General features: G+C 35.8%; 1 protein-coding gene across 5 annotated transcripts in view; it reads right to left on the bottom strand.

Moving 5' to 3' along the window:
- HELZ (helicase with zinc finger) overlaps positions 1-24,971 on the bottom strand; it is a 92,008-nt gene that overhangs the window by 48,012 nt on the left and 19,025 nt on the right. For 4 of the 5 annotated variants that reach the window (XM_069799329.1, XM_069799333.1, XM_069799332.1 and 1 more), the window contains exons 3-12: positions 24,393-24,429; positions 20,960-21,084; positions 18,387-18,443; positions 17,477-17,525; positions 17,014-17,089; positions 13,802-14,000; positions 12,603-12,710; positions 11,977-12,274; positions 8,317-8,584; positions 3,210-3,543 (exon numbers count right to left, since the gene is read on the bottom strand). In XM_069799329.1, the coding sequence (XP_069655430.1) occupies positions 3,210-3,543; positions 8,317-8,584; positions 11,977-12,274; positions 12,603-12,710; positions 13,802-14,000; positions 17,014-17,089; positions 17,477-17,525; positions 18,387-18,443; positions 20,960-21,084; positions 24,393-24,429 (1,551 nt within the window). The remainder of the gene's footprint in view (positions 1-3,209; positions 3,544-8,316; positions 8,585-11,976; positions 12,275-12,602; positions 12,711-13,801; positions 14,001-17,013; positions 17,090-17,476; positions 17,526-18,386; positions 18,444-20,959; positions 21,085-24,392; positions 24,430-24,971) is intronic. The other variant, XM_069799334.1, reaches the window with a different exon arrangement.

The following is a 24,971-nucleotide window of genomic DNA, read 5'->3' as shown; positions in this document are numbered from 1 at the left end:
ATGTAGCATGTAAAATCAACACTAGCTCTGCTGTAAATAAACAATGTTTGCTTGTATCAGTGCAAAATGCAGCCATTAACTTCCAGTCTCTGGCAGATATAAAGACATTAAATATTCATCTTGACTATCACAATTTACAGCAAGATGTATAACCGTAACTCTGAAGAAAAGGGTAGTTACAAATCTGTACAATGTTAAGCACGGAGTTCACTAAAGTGACTGTAACTGCTAGGAAATTTTTTTTTAAATAGGACACACAAACATTTCAGAATTGCTTTTCCCCACTGTTCCACCATGTAGTTGATGTCTATCCACTACCTTAGTAAATACACCGGTCTTCAAAGCAGTGGTTTAGCACCTGTCAAGAATGAGAGCGCCAGCTCATCCTGCCCCAGGGAAACCTCAAGCTTCCTCCCAAAATTCTGTCCTACCCGTCTCTATCCAGTGCCGATTTGTCCGCCCAACCACATCCCGCAGATGTTTGGAAACAGGCTTCTGCACAAATGGCAGTGGTCCCAACCTCACAGTTTGATCTATACAGGAAAAATATCTTTGCTCAGACAGACCCAAAGCTAACAAAAGACCACCCAATATAACAATGATAATTTAGATGCAGAAAAACTGTGATGCTCATCTGAGTGACACTTTAATAGCCCCTTCTGGGAGTCCAAGCAAGGTGCCTAGCATTAAATACCTCTTACTATCTACCTGCATTCACCACTTTCTTTAACAGCTTGTGATTTGTTTTGGTTTTAATCCAGTTTGGATTGAATCAAACAGTTATATCTGCTGTTGCAGAGTACTGAATGAGGCCATCTGTGAAGGAGAGGCATGTAACCCGCTTTAATATCTATTCCACAATAAGAAAACAGTGGGAAAGGAAGTTAATCCATTGCCAGTTTCACAGAAGAGGACACAGAACAGAGTAACCACTCCAAAAATAAAACAGTCGCATGTTAGTTTGGTCACCAAAAAGAGCAGCGGCCAAGAGGGTTTAAAGCACCAGTTCACTCCATCCCCCCTTCATGAATGGTGCACTTGCTAAAAGCAGAACTGTGTATTTATTATAGTTAAGCCAGGACAACAGGCAAACAAGTGATCAGGAAGTTTGAGGTGAATTATTAGAAGAGGAAAGGAAGCAAGCGACCTAACTTATCTAAAACCTACAGAAATAAAAGCAATTTTGTTAATGTTTAAGAATCACTTGGGGAATACTAACTCCACTGAAGACAACAGCAAAATTTCCAGCATCTTTAATAAAAATGCTATACATCCAAGTTATAACATACTCAGTTCTAACCTGAGGATCCCTTTCCAAATTTTCAGTCAATACTTAATCAGAAAAAATTTCATCACAATTAAAACTCATTAATATATAGGTAACACTTAAGGATTTGACCACCAGTTCACTGATATATGTATGAAAGTACAGAATGATTTTAGAAATAACTTTAGGACCCAATTTTTAATGCAGAATAGATTTTCTGCCTCAGGCAAAGTTTTGTTAAGACACTCAAAGAAAAATAAGCCAGTTACCGTAGACCCAGCTCATTTTGCATTCCAGTGGAGTTTCTGATAGAATCAATTAGTGAGTTTAATTATTGTTTTAAGAAAACAAACACAAAGCCAGGAGCCCAGAACAACGTAAGTCTTCCCAGACCAATTACCCATGTTAAATCAAGACATTAGGATTCTTGCATATGTTTCCCCGAAACAAAATGAATGGGAGGAGATAATCGTTTGGTGAAAATGCATTCATTTCAAGCAATTCCAGTGACCTTAATTTGAGGTTATTTCTGTTTGGTAACAAGATCAATCACAAGGTCTACAGCAGCACACTGGGGATAGGTGAGGAGTTTAAGAATTTAACTTAGAGCTTTGTCTTCCCTTACATGCATTTACATCTAATGCACTATCTTGTTTGCAAACTACACAACATTAAAAAAAAAGTATCCTCACCCATTTCACATTAACTGCAAGGGGTAAACAAAAGCTTGATCTTACTGCAAACTGAATTTTCTCTAGCAAAAGTGTTATAACTCCTCACTTTGTGACTGAATGCCTCCAAGACAGATAAATATCTGTCTTGGATATAAGTGTCAGCAGAGTGAGAGTCATGGAGGCAAGTATTATCATTCTGAAACAGAGGATATATACAATAAAAAGTATTTATTCACCTTCCTCATGCCTCCATCTACCAACCCTCATCATCTTCACCAAGGAAATACTGTAAGTTGAAGACTTTTCCACTGAAGGACAATATTCCTTTTGTTCTGAAATGGGCACAGAAAGAGTACAAGGCCCATTCATAACCTCAACAGACCTTATTAAAAATTAATCGCACCTCAGGCCTAGGAACAAACAGTGGAATCCACAATGACACAAACAAAAAGAATGAGAAGATACAAAAAGAATGAGAAGATACAAAATAAAGAGTCCACGGTGCAAGTTATCAAAGACTGAGTTCTAGCTGGCTATAATCAAGAGCAGCAGAGATTTTTTTATTTATTTTTTTAAGAGAAAAAACACAGGAATAGAAAACTCCCTGCTTTGACTTCATTAAGAAAAAGGTTCCCGAAGTCTCTGTTGACAAACAGCTATGATGGACAGAACAATGAAAGCCACATCAGAGACACTGAGCCAGAGAAAAGTCCAGGCAGCAGCAGTAAACAATATATTCAGTGATTTTAGAATGAGGGGAGAGGGTGGGTAGGTCTGGTGGAAGAAAGCCCATGAACTACCCACAAACACCTACCTGCAGGAAAATAAAAATAAGACAAAGCTTGCCTTTACAAGTCCACACAGAGAGAACTTTCTATTTGAACCAGAGACATAAAAACAACGTCCAAGACAACTTACAAATCACACTCTCAAAACCGTAAGATATACCAGTAAAAATCTGCAAGCAATGCCTAATCATCTCAGAAGAATTTTGCCAGAAATGAAATTCATTAAATGTATTTTTACTCTGTAAAAGTTCTAAAATATTAATTTATTTTCCAAATAATGACTTACATATACATACACACACATACAAATATTTATGTATAAAAAGACTTCACCTATCTGAAATTCTCATCTGTGTTCTATTTTGTGTTTGATGACTAATAAAATTCCTTTTCATATCTTCAAGCAATTGTTTTGGGTGGAGCCAAAACAGACACAATCCAAACAGTTCCCATACCAAAACCACTTCCACTCTGACTTACCTGCATTTCACAATCTGCCCGAAGATTAAGCTCTTCGCAGCATTCCCTGGATACCCTCAAGAAGATATAATCCTTTGTTTTCTCCTCAATAGCTGCTTCATAAACCTTCTCTTTGGTTCCTTGGGTCTGTACTGACTTCTCTTTAGTGACAGGCAATAAATAAACAGCATTGACTTTGGTCATCACCAGCCGTCCAGCCAAAGTGTCTTCCGAAAGCGTTTCAGTGAGCTTAAAGCGGCCAAAAAGTTGTCCATTTTGGGCATACTTTGCGCCTCCAGAAACACCAGTGAGCATGAAGCTTGCTACAATCTGCAATTGCACTTTTATGTTGAACCTAAGTAAGAAAGCATCAAGTCAGTGCAGAAAAATGATCTCAGATGCAGAAATTTCATGCAGACTGAAGATTCACTGCCTTACATTTTGAATGTATAACTTTTAAACATAAACAAGTATAGCCAAACTGGCCCTTCCTAAGTACGTAGATGTCAAATGGTTACACATTTTCTGTTTGATTATAGCCTATAAAACGTATATTCAAAAGAATCAACATCTATGAAGCTTAAAAAAAGAACCTGCACAATAGAGAATCAAATACCAAGAGGGAATCAAATACTAGATTTTCTGAGACCAGAATAAATTCAGGGTGAACTAGAGTTGCTTTGCATGTCCCAAAGCAGTAAAAATTTCTATTTAAATAGTTTATAAGCTTATATTAGGTATTCAAGGAGAGACGTGCAGGCAAAGAGCAGAGTAAGATTCCTATTTATTTCATGTATCTCTTCCAGGCTGGCTGCACACCAAGGATGGTAATCTACACCTTAAAAGGTAAATTGTATTATACCTACAATTCAGAGGGATTGATTAAAATGCCTCCAAAAAAACAGAATGTAGGCATTAAAATAAGATAATTTTATTTGAAATGAGGGAATGGCATCACAGGCTCAGCCATTTAAACCATCTATCCACAGAATTCCTATTAGCAGCAAGCTCCTCCTGTAATCAGACTTAACAAATTCATTCTTTGTAGTTAGCATTTTCTAGAAGTCACATGCATAACCTATTAGAGTGACTTATTAGCACACTTTATTGACCTCTCACCAATACATACTAATCTCCTCCTAGAGTGTTTGGGGTTTTGTTTGGTTTTTTTTTAAACAGATTGCTTCAACCTGGTTTTAAAAAGAACAAAAAGGGAAAAAAGTTTGTCACACTAACAATATTCAGTTCTCATCAGCAACTTTTTCCTGAATTTGCAACAAATTACAGGAAAAAAAAAAGTACAAACCAAACGTATTCACAAATGGCATAAAATCTCTTGGAAAAAAACTCATTTTCTTACAATACTTTTCGTACTCATACTGTTTTTATTTGATCTGTTCTTGTAATTTCTGTTTTATCCTAATGAACTGGTAATTTATCGTTTAAGCCCTGTAGTGTCAATAATCATAAACCCACAAGAATAAAATCCAACATTTTAGCTCACTTGATAATTAAACCTCTACCAAACCAATCAAAAAAAATTTTTTCGTATCTGGCAAATCATGAGTCTTGCACAAAAACTGCAAGTTTGCCCCCTTGTGGTAATAGTTTCTTCTTTACATAATATGGGTATTAAGTCAGATCCAAATTTCACACTCCTCCGCTCTCAAAAAGCAAGAGATGTCTTCTTACTGAATATGGATTTGTTCGGTTCATCAGTAACCACAAAGGTTACTGCACAAGCTACAATTAAAGCAATGACTCAAAAGCATGTACTTCAGGGAGCACACTAGAATTAAGTGTAATCCTTCCACACGTGCTAAAAACAAACAAAAAAACCCAAACCCCCAAGCTTTCTTCTATACAAGTGCTGCACTATTCCAAAGCAGCTATCAGCAAGTTAGCAACATCTAAAACAGCTCATATCTCATTCACATGATTGTTAAAATACTACATAAAACATTTAACACAGTAACCAAGAGCTCAGCATTATTACTAAGACACAATCACTTGCTATTGTGAATTTATTTTCTTAAAACTTTCCTAAAGTTGAATCTCTATACTGCTGAACATGCATTAGCTCATTCTCAAATTCGGATTTGTAAAAACAGGCTGGAAAACAGTATTATTGCCATTCTGAGACAAGGCACAAGTTGGTGTCTTTGTAAATGACTAAACTGAATCTGCTGAGCTGAAGGGAATCTAAACTTTAGAGATTATCAAGCAATTTCCATTGAGTAAACTGACACCTTCTGGCAAACTGTTAAACTACAAAATCCTCTGAGGATTAGATTTTAAAAAAATCAGAAGCTGCTTCTTTCATCCATTCCTCACCCCTGCTTTGCAGGTTTATACAAAATAAGCTTTTCAGTCAGGCTTATACAAATTGAACCAACAAAAACTGACATCTCCTCCTAAGCACTGCAAAACCCCAGCCTAATTGCAGTGTTAATGAAACTAGCAAAAAAAAAATAATCCTGTACTTCATATTTAAAAACACAGAAATTAAAGAAAGACTTCATAAATCATTAATCCATCCAGTGCCAACGTAAACAATAAACTCCCAAAAGGCAAATAAACCTATTCTGAACAAAGCCCCATATAACAATTTCTTAAAAGTATGTTCAGCACATTTCCTCTTAGATTTATACATGCAGAGTTCAGACAGGGTGTGCAGTGTGACACCTACCTATGAATTGATAAATGTAAGACACAGGAATGACAAAAGCAAATTTATTTTCCATCAGAGCCAGTATTTTAAGTTTTCACAGCCTTGAGGATAAATCTGCTCTATAATTCTAGTAACAGACAGTGTACTGCATGGAAGGAGCTATATGTCACCTCACACACTTTAATGTTCGTACAAGACGACACATAGTAAGTTCTAGCCACTCTAACAATTGTATGCTGGTTTTCTTTTGAATGTCCAAGAGAGAAAGGAAGAGTTTAAAAACCATCAATGGATGTATGTAAGGCAAAACTTTACAAAACCAAACTAGCACATTGATCAGAACATTGTTTTGCTTTTACTTCTAGAATATGTTTGCATTTGGAAATTAGACAGCAGTGGCTCCTTTATTCTAATCTTTATTACTCTATTTTGTGATGTACTCATGTGGAGTAATTTTTATAAATGCCTTTTGAAATATTAGAAAAAACATGATTTAAAAGTAAAGCTCTCTGAGACTATCTAGAATGAACTGCCTTATAACCGAGTTCAAGACTTTTTAAAGCCACTGCAACCTTCATCCAATACTTTTCAGTAGTTCTTCTCAGGTGATCCCACGTGAAGTCTGAAACAGCATTTTCTGAGAAAGTGAGAAATCATCAACATTCTTAAAACCCAACAATTGACTCCAATCTGAACTGCAGACACTCATGTTATTCCAGTCTTGTCATAAGAGACCATGTTGACAACCCTACTACTTTTACAATATATGTACACAAACCCATTAGAGAGCAGCAGCTCATCAACATTTTCACTCACGGCACCACTTCAGAGGTATTACAACCCACTTGCATTTGTATTTCTGGGCCCATTTCTAGGCTTGCAACCCTGAGACTTCACTAGAGAATACGAAGTGTGTGATCTTAGCCACAGAGGATCAGAAAAGTGTGCTAGTTCGAGCCTTGTTGCAATAAAGTGGGTCAGCTACAAGATCAAACGAATATTTCTGTCATCAACACCGTCAAAACAGGAGATTTCCAGAACATTACTAAATCTTACTTTTATTAATCTACCAGATAGGAAAAGACAAGCAATAACTTATCGCTGCACCAAACTGTCCAAAGGGGAAGTGTTACACACAGGATACACTTACTATTCTTTCATTTCTACAGGCATGCTGCTCTTTGGTTTCCTGTGAGGCATGAGTGTAATTCTCATGGTGAAAATTCACTCAGTAAAAATATTGTTTACTTATATATCATATTTCATAATGTTTACTTTAAGCCCACTTTTGTTTTAAAAAGTCTTAGAAAAGTCAGCCTGATTATCAGTATGCATGATGGAGAGTATTTCTGTATGCTGAGAAGTGTTCAAGCATGATTCCTCCGTGTGTTAGATTCCAGCTCAAGAGCAGAGCACAGCAGCGATGAAAGATACGAAGAAAAATAGTTCAAATATACTGCCCTTCATTTGAGAGACAAAAAAGAAATGAAACCATTTTTCTGCTTTAAAAGCATTAGAAATACCACTACTCAATAGCATTTTCTTCCTAAATTCTAGAGAGCTGATTCAGCTGAACTTCTGTAGCTCCAGGAGTGGTTAGTCTTAAAAAGACATTTCTGATTTGGAACTTCAGTAATTCATGGAACTAAATTCGCTACCAAATCAGGTTAAGGGGAAGTTATACCTTTTTGACTTTCCATTCTGAGTAGTGCAACACTTTAAAACTCTTTTGTACCACACGAGTGCAGGCAAAATTTTTAACCACAAATACCAAACTACAGAAAAAAGGCCCCATGAGAGTCTGTACATGGGAAGCTCACATCTTTTTCCTAACTCGGTATTTGTTCATGCAGCTAATCCAGTTTGGTAATACGTACATAACACCTAAAGATAAAACAAAACAAACAATGTATACTATATGCCTTTTATTAGGAACTTTTACTCAGAAGCTGGGTTTCAGCCTATTTAGAGAATAAATATAGTAAAGTCAGCTGCCACATCATCATAAGATCAGAGTTTGATCCACCCACAAGTAAGTGTTTTATACAAAGATTTCATATATTACTTTGCTATAATCTACTTTCACCAAGGAACAAAAATATGATCCTATTATTAATATCTTTTTGTATGGAGAGCCAAAAAACTATAAACAAAAATAATTATTATCCAGACATTAACAAAACATCGTACAACAGCTGTTTAGTGCCTCCAACTGTAAGCAGAGACTGATACATACTATTTGTTTTAAATGAGTTATCAGTAAATTATATTTGTTAAGTGATAGTGACCTTTATCAAAAGTTACTATTTCCAGACTCATATTCAAATTCATTTCAAAGAAACAGGAAGACTTAGTATCTTAGACAAGCATGTAGGTTTAATGAAAAAAGTTGCCATCCTTATTTTAATAGGACAGCAAGAAATACCTAAGAAATATTTCTACAAAGTTATCACTTACTTGCTAACTTCCTTATACTGCGCTATTTCCTCAATATAAAGGAGGTCATGTAGCCGTGACTGATAGTTGGTCTTGGTCAATGATTTGTCCAGGACAGATTGTGTAAATAGCTGGTCAGCAGACAGAGGGATTTGGTATCTGGTAAGAAGGCTCTTCTCCAATTCAGTAGTTTCATTAGGCTCAAATTCTACAATAGTCTTAGAAGTAGAATCCCAACGCTTAGCTGTGGTTAGTAGCTGTTGCCGTGCATGCATCAGGTATTCAAGATCTGGATGTAGATAAATAATAGGGAAAGGAAGTAAGTTCAAACTCCATACGTGTTTGGTTTTATTATCAAAAAAAAAAAAACAAAACAAAAAAACCAAACCCAAAACAAAACACACAACACCCCCCCCAAAATACAAAAAAACACCACCACTACTAAAAATAAACCCATTAGAGATAATGAACTAAATGTAGGTAAGAGTCTCCTCTGCAGACGACAGCTTTAGTAAGTTCATTTCTAGTACTTACCATCCCTACTTTTCAGGCATACACAGAGAGCAAGCAGGCTCTCAAACAATATCAGAAAATAAAATATTCTATAGATAGCAAACAGAATTAATACAGACAAACAAGGAAAGCACTTATATTTTTACAATCACAAGTAACTTTGAAGGACTTGACATCGCAATATGCTTTCAAAGCCTAACTGCAACAACACCTCATTTCAAAAACATAAAGTAGTAAAGAATCTTACAGTATATACTATAAAATGTAGAACATAATAAAAACAAATTCTTAAACTAGCTGGTAAGAAACCATTAAATTTGCAACACCATGAAAGGCTTTAAAAAAAATTCTGCAGTACCGTAACAGGTGTATTCTGCAGACAGTTGCATTATATAGCTAAAGTTAGTTCGCTAGGCAAAACTTTGGAAATGTAACCTAACATTATATAAAGTTAGAAAATGAAAAAGAAATTAATTTTTTGGCATACCCTAATTTCAGGGACCACATAGCTTAAATGAGAAACAGAAGACCAAGCACTGTCTACATCCATCCATTAACACCACAAAACCACTATGACAACAGTGCATCAGTTAACAGAATTGCAGTTAAACTGCAGTGCTGAAAATATTTGGCATTTATAGTGAAGCACTGGTATCTTAATGTATTATCTCCAAGTAAGATTTAAGACGGGTATCCAGGGTATCACACCAACGCTGAAAAATGTGCAAAAAAGACATTTTCAAACTCACATTAAATACTTAACATCATCTTCACTGTCTTTATTCTAAATAGAAGGAAAACAGCTTTTTCCTCCAGCAAAAGAAATGGCAGTTCAGCTTGACTATGACTACAGGAACACAGCTTATCTTACTTGCTAATCTCATGTGTTCACTAAGAAGCCACAATTAAGTATCTACCTCGAGCCGGAACCATATTAGTAGCTACAGCTGCATGGCAAGAAAAAGTCCATGTTTGTGTGGTTTCTAGGATTTAAATCATGTCACCATAAACAAAGCTTTCTCTGGTACTAACCATACCACAGATCACAAAAGCTCAGTAATTATGCTGGGCTTGGGTCCTTGTTTGCTAGAAAGACAGCCATTTAATTCCCAGCACTGGAGAGGCTTCCACTGGAAGCCTGACATAAACAGTTCCCGGCACAGACTGCGCACATGGTGACCCTTTCTTAAAAGAGCATTTTGTACATCCTCAGTGCACAGAAAACTTCTCTTAGTTCTCTTTTTCCTTAGCAAATAATGATTTCACAATGCATAATGGAACCTCCTCCATTAAAATATTTTAATGTTGACCTTTCTTTCCTGCCTAGATACCTAGACAGGACGCTGAATTACATGCAAATGTAGAGACCTCAAGCATCTTTCTGTTTGAAAAGCACTTCCATGAGATCCCAATTCATTTATACCAAAAGTAAAAGAAACAACAGAATTGGACACACATCCAACATAGTTATCCCTTTCACTTGCCTGCTTACACACTTCTTAGATTACCTTAGCAAAAAGCCCCGGATATTGTACTTACATTTATCTGTAAAGCACCTAGCACTCTTTTCATTTGAAATAAGCATTAGTAACAACCTGCTTGAAGACTTCAGCATCCCTCTGCACACAGACAAGCAATGTGTGAAAAGGAAGTATCAGTAACTAATGCTAGAAAGTACCATCTCAACTTTATCCATCACTTTCACATGGACTTGAATTGGCTCTTCCTTGTATCGCTTTGGTTAGCGGTTAGTTTAAGCCAACAAGGACCCAAGACCATAGACTGATTTGACAGTAACTCTGACTTTGCCAACAAGTTATGGCTTGGTTCTCTTGATCTTAAACAGGTTTACAGTAAAAGGACACCTGTTCTCCACAAACTCAATGTCTAAGAAGCCTGTCAGCTGTAATTATCCACATTGTTACATGGAGATCATATAATAGTTCCTGAAAAGACCATAGCCTTGCTTCTAAGCATAGTTTCTCGTTCACAATGCAATATTCTCTGCTTCAAGAGACATTACAACTTGTACAGTCTTCCTGCTCTTGCCTACAAGTACTTGGGTCATCCGGAAAGTTCACTATCTTTCGTATTTGCTATTTATGGTTTCTTTTTGTTAATGTTGCAAATGTTAACCTGTTATATGAAAATAAAGGCCAGGAACAGAAAACTGCTATTTTCTTAGTTTCATCTTTTTTCCTTCTTTTTCCTTTTTCTTCCTCCTGCTGACAACCCAGTGCTACAATTCTGCTTCTTTGCTGTTTGTATCTCTCAAATTTTCCATAAAAAATTACCATACTCTATCCCACCCCCTTGCTTGCTGCCAAGTGAGTGACCTATATTTAGCTCTCTTAATCTTTTAACGACAAGTCAAGTGCTTCCTTCTTTTCTGCACCTCTTCGAACATCTTTCAATTTGTTGACATCTTTCTGATAATGAGTTATTATTTCAGGTTTGAACTGAGAGGCACAGACCAGATTCATAAACAGAATACAACCCTTACAGTAACATGTAGTTAATTATTTTTTTTACTTGAACACGCACAGAAATAGTTACACTTTCTTTACATTTTCAAAATTTATGTCAACAGCAATTCATTGAGTTACAAGCCTATACTTTGCCTCTTGCCTTTGACAACCCTAGTCAGTTATTGCAAGGGGAGGAGAGAAAAAAAAACAAAACAAAACAAAAAAACACAAAACAGACAAACAAACCAACCACAAAAACAACCAACTTCTCAGACAGTCTGCTTTAATCAATGAATGAATTACCAGGTGTATTCTTACACAGAAACACTTCATCTCTCTACTGACCTTTTCTATGTGCTTAACATCTTCATCAATACAAGAACTATTATAAAAACATAAAGATACTTTAACTTCCAGTGCTGCCTTCAGACACATCCCAAACTAGAAACTCCCAGCATTTTGGCAAGATTTAGGAGCCATATCCCAACACCGAGTAATAGTCATACTCCAGTTATCTGCTTTCAGACCCTCTGAAGCTTTTGTCCCCTATTTATATTCATATATATGATGAACATAACATACAGTAAAAGACATTCATTAGCTGTAAATACAGATGCTGTTCTGCCCAAAAATGTGAAAAGGAAAGAGATGGCATGAAAGATTTCCACTATTCCAAAAAAAAAAATTTTTAATACATTACCTTCAGTTGAAGCAGCATCAATCATTACTCGTTGCATGAGGACCGGTTCTAATCCAAAGTCAAACACAACAGTTTGGCGAAAAGTTCCAAAGATTTCTGTGTTAAAGGCTATACTGACTTTGTATATATAATGATCTATTCCGTTCTGGACCATCTTTCCTCCTATCCATTCCTGACAGTTTTCTGGAACTTCTTGTGATACCTGGGTAGTGCTGTCTCCAGCAGATATTGCAACTATACTAAAATGTGGACGATGGGCATCATAAAGCAATGCCACTCGATACAGCATTCTTGCAGGCTATAAAAAAAAAATGCAAAGGTTGAAATGAGAGTATGTTGGAGAACTGAAATTATTTCAGAAATATCTTCATTTGCAATCAGATAGTAAGAACTTATAAGAACTCTCAACTTCTCAGAGCAGGCACAAGTCCTGCCCACTTTCCAGAAATCTGGATACATAATCGCCAGAGCTGCTGGGAAAAGAGAGAGAGAGAGAGAGAGAAGGGATGGTGCTAGGAAGTTTCTCTATTTTAAGAACAATTATGCAATTGAAATCTTAATCGTAAAAGGTTATGGGCTGCATTCTAGTTATTACTGACTCACTTTCGAAAGATAAGTAGTCCTACCTTACAAGTGAGAGCAAATGTCCATGTCTGATGAGACTTTTTGGTGGTGACAGTTACTGATAGCTCAGGATTATGTTCTACTCTCACTCCTTCTACACATTCACTAAGCTAGATTAAAAGAAAAAGATAACATTAAACTTCCACAGGCAGTATCAAAATAAAAACATTCAGGAAAAGGTAGTATTTTTTAACAGAAAGTGGAAAGAATGGTTTCCTAGACTGTGCACGATTGATGCAAGTCCTGCGCAGGAATTAATGAAAATACGTGCTAATTCAGAGAGACAAGCAAGCCAAATCTAGTAGATCATACTGTGTAAGTGAAGAATATAACCATTTAAGGACGATTAACCACAGGACTTGATTTTCAAAAACCAACTTAATTGTAAATGTGTCAAGTAGAACATGAGTTCATTTGGAAAGAAGGATCTGATACAACGAGGCCCAAAAACTGCATTTCCAGAAGATCCCAGATCTCGCTGACATCAATGAGACTACTAGAGACACCAGGAAACTAGAATCAGGCTTTCTACTCATTAATGTGTTTTGCAGAAAGTCCACTCTTCCCAGATTTTAATCAACAATAGATGGACCGAAAACTCCTTAGGGTCAGTGGTAAGTCGAGCTGGTCGAATGCCGCAAAAACATTCTTTGGAATTCCAAAAAACAGCTGCTAAGTTTGATCATATCCATATCCCACACTCTTCAGTATTCAAACTTTTTTGAACATTTGGGGGATTGGCTGTTCTTCATACAAGTGCCTGCAGCTGCAGGCAAAGAAAAGGAGCCATGCACAAACAAGAATATTCTCCACTAAGTTGTGAAAGCTTCGCCATTTATTGTTCTCCAGTTTAAAAGTTCTGCCACCTAGTCAAGGAACAGGAACAATACCATGAGACTTGGCTGACCCATCCTGGACTGGGAATAGTAAATATGCAAAATTAACAAGCTGTGATTAACCCACAAGCTGTAATTCACAGACTCTACTGAATTCCTGAAAAGAACAAGTACATTTGCAGAAATCAGTCTAAGTCTCTGGTATCTTTGCAAGAAGACATAGGGCAGGATGGAAAGGGGAGCAAATTGGTTGGACAATTTCTTGGTAAGGAGTAATTCGACCAGCTCTGATAGTAAGGGCCAAAAACAGGCTCATCTGTTAGTTTTAAATACAAGCACATAGGAAAGTAGTATATTTTCCTTACCACTTTCTCAGGAGATAACGAATTCATCCATTTCTCAATCAAGGTTTCCATATAACTGCCCGAACATTGTTTGTTTTCCTTCTGCTGTTTTAATCTGATCAAGCGGGAAGCATATCGTTTTTGCCATTCTGTTAGCTCTTCCTGGGAATGTGCTGAAGTACACTGTGCACCGTACCTGCAGATCCCTTGCTCTAAAAATCTACATAAAATAGGAAAAACGATTATGCCTTGAACTTTTCGCTCTCCAATTAAAAAAAGAAATTTATCAAAATTTTACTTTTAAAGCCAGAAGGACATTCTTTAAGTCTCTCTCACAGAACTAAAGGAGTTTAGTCCATGTGAACCGATTTGGAAATATATACATGTACATGGCATTTTGTAAGAGAGGCAGCAGCCTCTCTTACTGCAAAGTCCAGAAAAGTATATCAAATTTCTTTGAAACCTAGGGGGACAGAAGTCTTCTTAAGAAATTTCCAGCTTCAAAGAAGAAAGAATCAAGTGTCTGTACAGCAACAACACAATGAGATCATGGATCACCCCTGAAATAACTATGCACTGTATTAATATGAATAAAACACTGTTATTCATGGGCAAAGGGAAGATACAGCATAATTTCCTCCAATAGTTACGTTATTAGCTGATAAATACTCATTCAGCAGTTTTTCCTGGAGCAACACTGACATCACATGGTCCTTTCTGCTAAATACACCTACACAGAAATCATCTCTCAAGGAAAAGGTTTAATCCTCTTCTTTGTAAATGGTGGATCCATCTAAAAGGATCTATTTTTGCAGAGGTTAAGGATTTGTTGAAGTAGGACATTTTTCATTTAATGGCATGTGCTGATGCATCAAAATTAATGATATTCCAAATGCGTGTATACAATTTAAGCTTTCTAGTTCTCAGAATTTACTGCAAGCCTGGGCAAATGCCTGTATAACTTGGGAACTATTTTTATAATTAAACTTTGTATTAAACTTATAAAACACAAGGCAGTAGCTGCACCTTCATCATTTTTCAAAACTGAAGCACTTAAAAAATAGATGACAAAATCAAGAATAAAATGGGGGGTGGGTAAGTTCTGAAGGTACTAAGAAAGTATTGGATACACAGAATAAACATCAGGACAGGAGACTGGTTTTTTTGTTGTTTTGCATAAGAATGCTATAAAGAGTTGATGTAAGCATCACATTTACTACAAATAAAGCCAGACAGGCTAATCTCTGTCAGGATATTAAGTTTATAGAAACTCTGTAAACATAGCTATATTTTAATTTCATGTGGATATCTATGTATATACTTATATTAAGAATCTCTTCCTACAGTGATGAGTTACTGTAAAAAAGAAAGGATGCACCAAGACTAAATTAATACAGCAAGTCAGGACTCCACATCATTGGTGAACACAGCAGAAGGGGATCAGTGACTGAATAACCTTTCCATAGTAAATGTATTACGTAATGTAATGTGAATTAGAATGTGAACTTTGAGCTATGTGACAAAAGTAACACCTGACTATGACATGAAAACCTCGTAGCAAAAGTACCTGGATATCTAGGCCACACTTGTATCAGCAGTTGTAATTTGACTTAGCATACACTTTTCCTTTAAGAAAAGTTTAAGTATTTAAAGGTTTGAGTGCCCAAACTGTAAATAAAATAAGCATGATATATATCACAATGTTATTAAAGGCCTTCTCAAGCTATATTCCTTAATATATTTTAAATGAAAATATTTTTCTTGGCAGTCAATTTCAGTATTTTTATTGTAAATTTTCCAATTCACCATTGCATTAGAATGCTAAAGTACAATTATGATTTTCATGGCCCAAAGTAGATGGAGTGCAAGCATAAAAAATTGTTGACCTGTTCTTATTAGCTACATAGCAGATTTAAAATCAAGTGGTTTTCCTTTCCATTATTTAACAGGAAAGCATATTACTTTAAAATTTGTCATCATTATGCAAGTTTTCCAACTTCTCATTGTTCATACTTTTAACAGACACTTTCTTTCTAATTTTTAGTTTAATACCTCCTGCAATTCCATAGCTTCATTATCTAGAATAAATATGCTGTACTCCTACTGCTTTATGGCATACAGGGGAAAAATAAACCACAGCTTCAAAAATTTGTATTCAGTACCTGTAACTGCCTCCTCATAAGGAACTAAAAATCTTTAGTCCATGGTCAGAATGATACTGTTCATATGGATTTGCTGAGTAAGGCACATCCTTCTCATCGTAAGGGTTAACAGTGTGCATAAAGCTAATTACAGCGTTAGTGGAAAAATGTTTCAGAGCAATGGCTGGAAACATAGCATAGATGTTACTCAACAGAAAATCATAGTGAGCTAAAAACTGTAAATATCTGCTTTTTAAAAATTGCTGAATATGCACCAGATATGATAAAAGTCAACGAGAGTTGCCAAGATTTAGCATCTCTAGAAAATCATGCCAAAAGTAGCTCAAATTCAGCTATTAAGTCATGTCATTTAAAAAGCAGGTCAGATTCCTGCTCATATTTTTAAAATCATTTATTTGCATCAGTTACATATATGGCAGAATGAAGTGCATAATGATGGTTCCTCCCCATATATATTAGTACAATTTTACGTAAGTAATGACAATTAACACCACAAACTACAGGCAATATTGAGTAGACAACTGAAAAAGACAAGGAGGAGAAACTCCAATACAAGCCATTGGATCTTCAGCAAGGCAATCCACCTCTGTGTATTTGAGCTTATGCAAAATGGAAATAATGAAATCCAGAGGGAAATTTTACAAATTTTTTTTATCCAAAGACAAAGCCCATCTATCAACAAAGCCCATTATATCTGAAGGCATGCACCCTATCTGCTGTCAAAGCACACCTCACTGTGCTTCAGTTTGCTAACACTGTTGTCTGCGGAAACTTTTCACATCTCTGAAATTATACAAATTAGAAAACGTAAGGGAAAAAGACAGATGTTGACTTGTTGCTAGAAAAATGCTCCTCAAACCACTTTCTTATAAAATGGAATCACTAGCTCCATTTTCATAAACTGAAGTGCTTCTGGATAAACTGACCCTTCCAAAAATCTGTGAACAAATCAACTCCTGTTCTAACAAGTACCTTCATTTTCCTGACCTCTTAATCATTCTATCAGCAGCTAAATAAAAGAGGAAACATTATGATCCCTTGGAGGATGTTGATATAAAGCAATAACTTTACCTTTTACATAGCGTATATTCTTCACTGCTTGTGACTCCCCTGGGTGGTGGGCGGAACTGCCAGCCATCCCGGGACCCTGCAGAGTAGTCAAAACTTAGGTCATGTTTCTAATTGCCAAGTACTTCTGAGTCAGATAGTAACTGTCCAGGGAACCATATCTCTAAACATCAACCCAAAGTGTATTTGTACACAAGCAAAATTATCCACCAAAAATTTATTTAGAACAAAGGTCAGTTTCAAACAATTTGTAGAATGGAGCAGGCTCTGATACAGCTCTTTGACCAATAAATAGAAACTTCTGTCTCCAAATTCAATGATGAGATAATTCTACTTCAGTCCCTGGGGCTCATCATAATAGCCAAGCCCCTTTTTTGCTTTTTGACTACTATGCAGTCCTGAGCATCCAGCACAATCCAAGTCTTCTTGCTACAAAATGAAGTAGCTTTAGAATTGATTTACATACCTTCTTCTAAATCTTCTACATGATATCCTGATGTTACTTTACCAGCTGCCTACAGTTATAAAAAAAAAAAAAAAACCAAACACACAATTATAAAGGAACACAAAACAATTTCATCAACAAGAACTGCTTTGGCTTCTTTGCTGTCAAGACGTGTTTTAGAAAAACCAATACAAAAATATTAATCAGAAGTCTGAAACCACTTCTAATGACAAACATGAATTTCACATTAACCTAACAACTGGACTGCAGCCGTTGATAAATGGAATTCTGACGGGAACACTGAGTCCACTCATTGTTAGAAGAAAATTTTAGAGATTTTTACAAGACCAAATTCCACCCTGTGATCATTTTATTGTGGACTGCAGTGAAGTTTTTAAAAGGCCAAAAGTCTAAACTCTTATCAAGATGTCTTTCAGCTTTAAAATCTACATGAAAAATAAAGCCCAAATCAATGACAAACCATAAGGAAAATTAAAACAAAACAAACAAACAAAAAAAAGAAGTGGCAATTTAATCAACAGATATGACAGGTTAACCTCTAATACAAAAAAGGTGACTGAGAAGGCCTTATATTTGTTAACCAATTTCTTAAGTCATGTTTATTACTTCAGAATAATTTCCAACAGAGAAAAATACAATAAATAAATAATATAGATCTAAATGCTTTGAATTCTTTCTACTTGCTACTTCAAGAGAGTAGCATCTTTCTCTATTTTCTCATACATCATGCAAGGTTGTGATCAAAGGCTCCTGAATAGGTAGGTGGTAAAGACTGAAAGACCAGTGGAAACAATAATGTTTGAACCAGTGGGTTCCTAGTGAGCCCGGATCTCCTGGGACACATGAAAACAAGCCTTTCAGCTGTTTCAGGTACTGCTCATTATTTTCCCAATAATACGTTCGTTATTACCTCTGTTTCAGCAAGAAGTGTTTTCAGTCGTGTCAGATCTTTAGTTACCATCCCGTTCTGGGGGGAGAAAGAATATTAATACATCAAACACATAAACCTTCACATGCATTAAATCACAGCAACTAAATTCATTTCCCCCCGCACCACCACCAAGGTGAAGGGCAAGAAGGAAAAATGAGTTTGACTTACAATGCACAACTTAAGATGACATACTACATAACACTGAGCAAACATTACAGTGAAAAAGGGAATTCTACACCGGCCAAAACCAGCACTAGATTTACAGCAAGTATCAATACAGGACAATGCACAAGAGCAGCATATGTAGAGAACAACTTGGGGAAAAATATTTACGAAGTTTAGCTGCTACTCAAGACAAATATCAATAGCTACAATACTTATTGATTGCTATCCTCCAGAACAGTACTCTGCGTGCACAGTAGTCATGGGGGCACTACAGCCCAATGGACAAGGACTCAGGAGATCTATGCTCTATTATCAGCTTGGCTACTGGCATGCTGGGTGACCTCAGGCAAGTCACTTCACCTCTCCATACCTCAGCTTCCCATGTGCAAAATGGGGACAGTCATACTGACCGTCTTCACAGAGCACTTTGTGAGCTACTGATGAAAAGCACTATACAGGAGCCATATGCTTTGGTTACTGAAACACTTCGGCTCTAAAGGAATTAATGTAATAAACTTTCATTACTGTTGCAGTGATGGATTCATTTCTTCTTAAGGATCTAATTTACAGATTACTAATTTCTACAGTTTCATAACTTTCTGCTCTGATGTAGACAATGTACTTTTGGGGAGTTTTCCCTAAAAAGAAAAGATTAGCCATGCAACTAAAAATAACTGTATATTCAAGTACATCTGAAGTAAAAATCTTTCAAAATTGAACTTATCTGAAATATATAGCTAAGTGTAACAATTTCACACTCATGTAAGTTGAAACTTTGGTTAAAGGAACCCAGACCTGTGGTTTTTATTTCAATAATCTCTTGCAGAAATTTAATTAAGTGCAACTACATTTGTTAGAATTCTCCACGTTTTGACTATGCTATTGAGCAGCAGCAATTACTCTCTTTGCTGAAAACTTAACACACTCAACAATTCTCACACTTAGGTTTTTTCAAAAATTATTTTTCACTTCAGCAGAAGGCTGCAAATTGAACCTGTTGAGCTTAAACATATTAAGAGCGTAAAAATGTTACCAAGAATCATTTTCTTAAGTCACTGGGGAGGAAACTGGATGGATTCCAATTCTTCAATAAATTCATTCCAAAACTTTGTTTCATTTCTTCTCAGACAACAGCATAAGTCAGTAAATCAGCCAATTTTAATATTCCTACCGAAAACAACTGTGTCTAACAACCTAAAGCTTGTAAAAACCTCTCAAACTCTACTTTGAGACAACACTCTGGAATTATATATGAAGCTACCTTTATTTGCACACCAATAGCTCAAAACAAGGGCACTGTATATTTCCTGCGATAAGGAGCTTTTGGCTATTTTACTAATTTTTCCTGAAGGCAAGCTTCCTTCAGCCTCACCAGGAATTTTTCAATGAAACATTTTTTCATTAGAAAACGCCAGCTAAACAAAGAAAAAAACCTCCTCTTTATGTAAAAATAGCCAATGGCAGGGCGGAAGGGAATTCAGGATATACACCAGACAGACAAACAGAACTCCCTCTCGAAAACAACCTACTGATTAAGTTAAGCACCAAGATATAGGAGACATGATCCAATTTCAAGGTAACAGATTCTCCTACAACAGTTTCTGATGTCACTTACACATTCCTCATGGTCTGACCAGAGGTGCTCTTGTCTGTGCTATGACCACATTTCTGGATTTAGCATCACCACCAGTTCATGGTGATGAACTGCATGCTATTTAATCTCGATTACAGAAATAAAAAGGACACTATGCTTTGCAGACTTATATATGTCCCTAATTTTCCCCATATGAGTAGTCCCGTAAGACTCAGAACAGTTACTTACATGTATGGGGTTAAAAGCATCTTTGCAAGTTTTGACAGTTCAAGGGTAAAATAGAAGCTTTGAACTCAAACCTTTATCTTCGCCTTGAAATGCAAAGCTTTTTTTTTTTTCCTGAAAAGCTTTTCATGCTGTCTTACAACTTATCATAGGCCAGTTATTTAGAAGTCCTATCAGTTATTTTTCTGCTTTAATGGCTAAACTTCCTGAAGTACATACAAAATGGTGTCAGGTGCAACTTAAAAAAAGTAAGCAAAAGTTTGAGATTTACATTATTCTAGTCAATGGCACAAATATGCAAATTCTTTTGCATTCCCTGAGGATTCAGAGCCAACAACAAAAAAACTTTTCAAAATCGTAACAACTCTGAAACACTGGTAATGCAACAACCTAGGTATCTTGATGACATGCGTGCCCATACACTTATCTTTGCCTTTTTCATGCAAATCATTTTTGTTGCAACCTGCCAGTCAAACATATGGTCAAAAGTTTGTTATTAAACACATTTTAAAAAAAGGAAATAGAAAACTGCTTTTTAAATTATGTAGATTGCAGCAAACCCACTTACCAGTGATTCACCCATCAGTGATTTGGAAAGAACATTAGACACAATTTGCAGCTTCCCTTTAAGATGCATGCAGCAAAGCACTGCACGGAAAGATCCATCTCCCTTGGCCAGCCCCTCTCCCAGCACTGCAACACAAATCAGCAATTATTGGCTTCATCACAGTATGTATTTAAATAAACTATATACAGTTTTCCTTCACCTTTAACGTGAAAATAAAGTCTGAAACTTGGGTTGAATCCATGGCTTCTTGGAAAGACAAGTCTTGGATGTAAAGGAAAAATTACTTGCTCTTGTCCAATATTAACTTGAAACTTGTCTCCCACCAGCTAAGAAACGCTGTACACAAGCTCAAAAAAGGTTGAAATGTTTACATGCTAAAATAGACAAAAATTAAATATAGGAAAGGTAAATTCAAATATCTGACACAGACACAAAGGACCTCCTCTTCACAGTAAGGGTAAGGAAAAAAAAAGCAACCAACAACCTCTCAGTAACACAAACATGCTCAGGAAGATCCATTCATGCTCACAAAAAGCATGCCCTGTCGTTTCCAAATATAGCTAACCTCCTCGTGGTCAATTCCTGCTACTTTAAAAGGGCTTTTATTCACTTATGCTGTAAAGTGCAGGGGCATAGGAACGATTGTTTGAGTACAGAAATTTACAGGCTCCATGTAACAGAAAACTTTCCTAATGCTTTCTAGCACTGGATCAGATAGCTAGCCACACAGACACTTTCATTGACACTTCCAATAGTGAAAGGATTTATTTCACGATATATACGTGCTTCAGACAAGCAGGAACAACACTTAATCATATAAATATTACCTGTCCAATAAACGAAATGCCAGAGACTAAAAAGCTAGTAAGCTTAGCATGTGAGTTGAAAAGAAGGCTGGACAGTTGTTTAAAATTACAGAATTATAACATATATTACTGTTAGTGCAGGCAACATCAACATCTGTGTTGATACTGCTACTCATGCAGATGCAAACAGCTCCTGTTAGTGCTACAGGAATTTTACATTCACCACAGATTCAGGATTACATTTTTGAATAATAAATCAAAAGTCCTCACTCAACAGACGTTCACATGGTTAACAGAAATTGCATGAAAGACTAAAGAAAAAAATAGTCCCACAAAACATTTACATAAAAACAACTAGACATCCCTTCAAAATGAAATGGTAACTAAATCCTGTTTATAGTCTGAATTCACTACTCTGATGATACTGACCACATTTCCAAAAATAGAGCTTACTTCCCAAATCAGAAGCAGCAGTGCCAGAAATAGCTTTAACATGTCTGACAGTTTGCTATTTTAACCTCAAAGATTAGATGTCCAATTATATTTCATATCATTAACTGCATAATATCACCAAGCTAAAACATACAGTTGCACATAAAAAGTTACACTACATTAACTAGTAACTTTTGGTAAAGATTTGTGGAATAATTTAACAGATTGTAAGTTATCATCATTCCTTGTAACAGTGTAAGCAGCATACTATGAAGAACATGTATTTCTCCAGCTATTCCAAACTGTACTTATCATTCAGGTTAAAATAAAACACTGTCATAGGTATGCAACATGTCAAGTCTTGTAAAAGGCAGAACAGCAGCTTGAATAAAACTTTGGCTATTAAATTGTGAGTATCAAGGAAGTGTGAGTATCAGGTAGTCCATACTGAGGTTGTTTCTTCCCAAGGATATTTCAAACAAAACTAAAACTAAGACCTTTCAGGATCATAAATGCAGATACTCTAAACTGTCAGATGCTGGGCTACAATTGATAACAGCACATCATGAGGAACCACAAACAAATACTTCATTCATATAGTCATAAAAATACAAGGGGTGTATACAAATATATATAGACACACACACAATATTTTTATATACATACATAAATATGGCATCAATAAGTTGAAAAATGTCCTTAGTTTTAGATCTGGAGAAAATATTTGCAGAACATGCTGACATGAATTAAGGAAATAATATTAAACTGGACACTATTTCTTTGTTATTAATATACATTTGAAACCTGTTTTCTCTACTAAAAAAAAAAAAAAAAAAAAAGTAGAGATCAGCGCTCCTATTCCACCCACTCCTATGCCCGTCCAGTGAGAGAAGAAAAATAGTTAACATGACAGTTCCTTTGAGATACTGGTAACTGACACATATGCCAAGACAAAGTTTCACAAATGAATGTCACCCATCTACGCCTATGACAAACCCATCAAATCTCATCAATGAGAAAGATATTCATTAAACAGCATTCTCCCTCCTACCTCCTTTAACCATCATTCATCTTTCCATATGTGTCTCTCTCGCTTTTATTTGCCATCATGAAAGACAACTGTGAGGTTAGTCAGAATATTACACCCTTCGCATATACCAACATTTAAAAGAAGCAGCTTTAAAAAAAAAATCCAGATTATTTAAGAATGTTCAGCCTTTTTAAATTTGTTAAACTTTCATTGTACACCTACAGAAAGCAAGTTTACTTTTCTTAGCTTTGTTTTGTGGACCGTCGCAGGCAGGCTGCAGAGCCCCACAAATTCCCCAGACTATGACTGGAGTATCTATGAAGACAAACGCATTTAAAAAAAAAAAAAAAAAAAAAAAAAAAAAAACCAAACACACAAAACCAGAAAGGAATGATTTAAAGATTATCATTGCTAGCACAGGAATGTCAGAATAGTTTATCACACAGTCTGTGTAAGAAAACTGTGGTTTGAAGAAACTTCCTTTAAAATTCAAGAGTAGTTAAGGAACTAAAAACCTGAAAGGTGGGATCTACCCACCTTTTCTTTCCAAATCTAACTGATAAGCTCTGTTCCAACGCTTACCAAACTCAGTGAAGAGTTCTCAGTGAGTGCGCTCTACGTGAATAACAGAACACTAGGAAGGATTGTTAATTCCTTTAAAAATACCCCGACTGAACAAGGCAGTGAAACATGAAAGGCTCAACTTCAATGTGACACATGCACATTTGGAAGCTTTAACAAATAGGAATAAATGTAAGTACATCATCTTGATTTTCTCTGAATCAAGTCCCAAAATGCAAACCAAAATATCCACCATATCCCTAGGAAGAAAGACGGAACAATCAGCTGTCTTTATCTTCACAAGAATCCTAACACTATCGATTCAACCTACACTTGTATACCAAAATATCTATTAGCCAAATAGCACCGCTGTGCCAAAGATATGCATTTGAGTTCTGGTACTTGAATACAAGTTACAAAATAGTGAGATCTCTCAGGGGGAAGAAAAAAAAAAAAAGTGGAAAAAGTATTATATAGCAGATACATTAATTTTAACTAGGAAAAAAAAGTTAGCAAACTAACAAATCTGGGCATCAGTTTTAAAAATTCAGACAACTGACTGCAATTTATAACACTATGTAATAAAAAAAAGAAATAAGCATACCATGCCTACAGTCTTCATCTGCTTGCCCATACTTTTTCTGAAAGGTAAAACATGAAAAGTTTAAAAATAGCATTATTCCAGTTAGCATAAACAACTACATGCTTGAATTACGAGTTTCTTAAAACTTTTTAGAATCCATTACCTCATCTTTTCCTGGGTGGAACATGTAAAGAACATCAGTCACATGTCTAATATAATATAATTAATTCTTAGAATGCTGACTTTTTCTCAAATTCTCAGCAAATGAACATTTTAAAAGAGGAACACGAATGGGGAAAGGTATATGTTTTATATGTGTTTGTAGGTGGCTCACACCTAGGAAAAAATACAAAAACTCTTAATTTTTTTTTTTTTAAACTTGCACTAATATGGTGCTGTTGAAATCTGTGGTATGTATTTTATACTCTGTCTTACCAGTGGTGATTTTAAAAATTACTTGGTTTAGTAAAACAAGAAGGAAAATCTGGAATTTTTCTTTTTCTTTTTTTTACTTATAAGCCTTCAAGTATTTATATAATTGAAGTCTTTAATAGGAAGGTTTTGATTACAAGTATTTTTCCAAATCCCCTGAAGACTTAC

This window comes from Haliaeetus albicilla, chromosome 12, assembly GCF_947461875.1.
Source record: "Haliaeetus albicilla chromosome 12, bHalAlb1.1, whole genome shotgun sequence".
NCBI classification, from domain to species: domain Eukaryota; kingdom Metazoa; phylum Chordata; class Aves; order Accipitriformes; family Accipitridae; genus Haliaeetus; species Haliaeetus albicilla.
The sequence above is the reverse complement of the archived record's forward strand: the minus strand, read 5'-3'. Positions and strand labels throughout refer to the sequence as shown.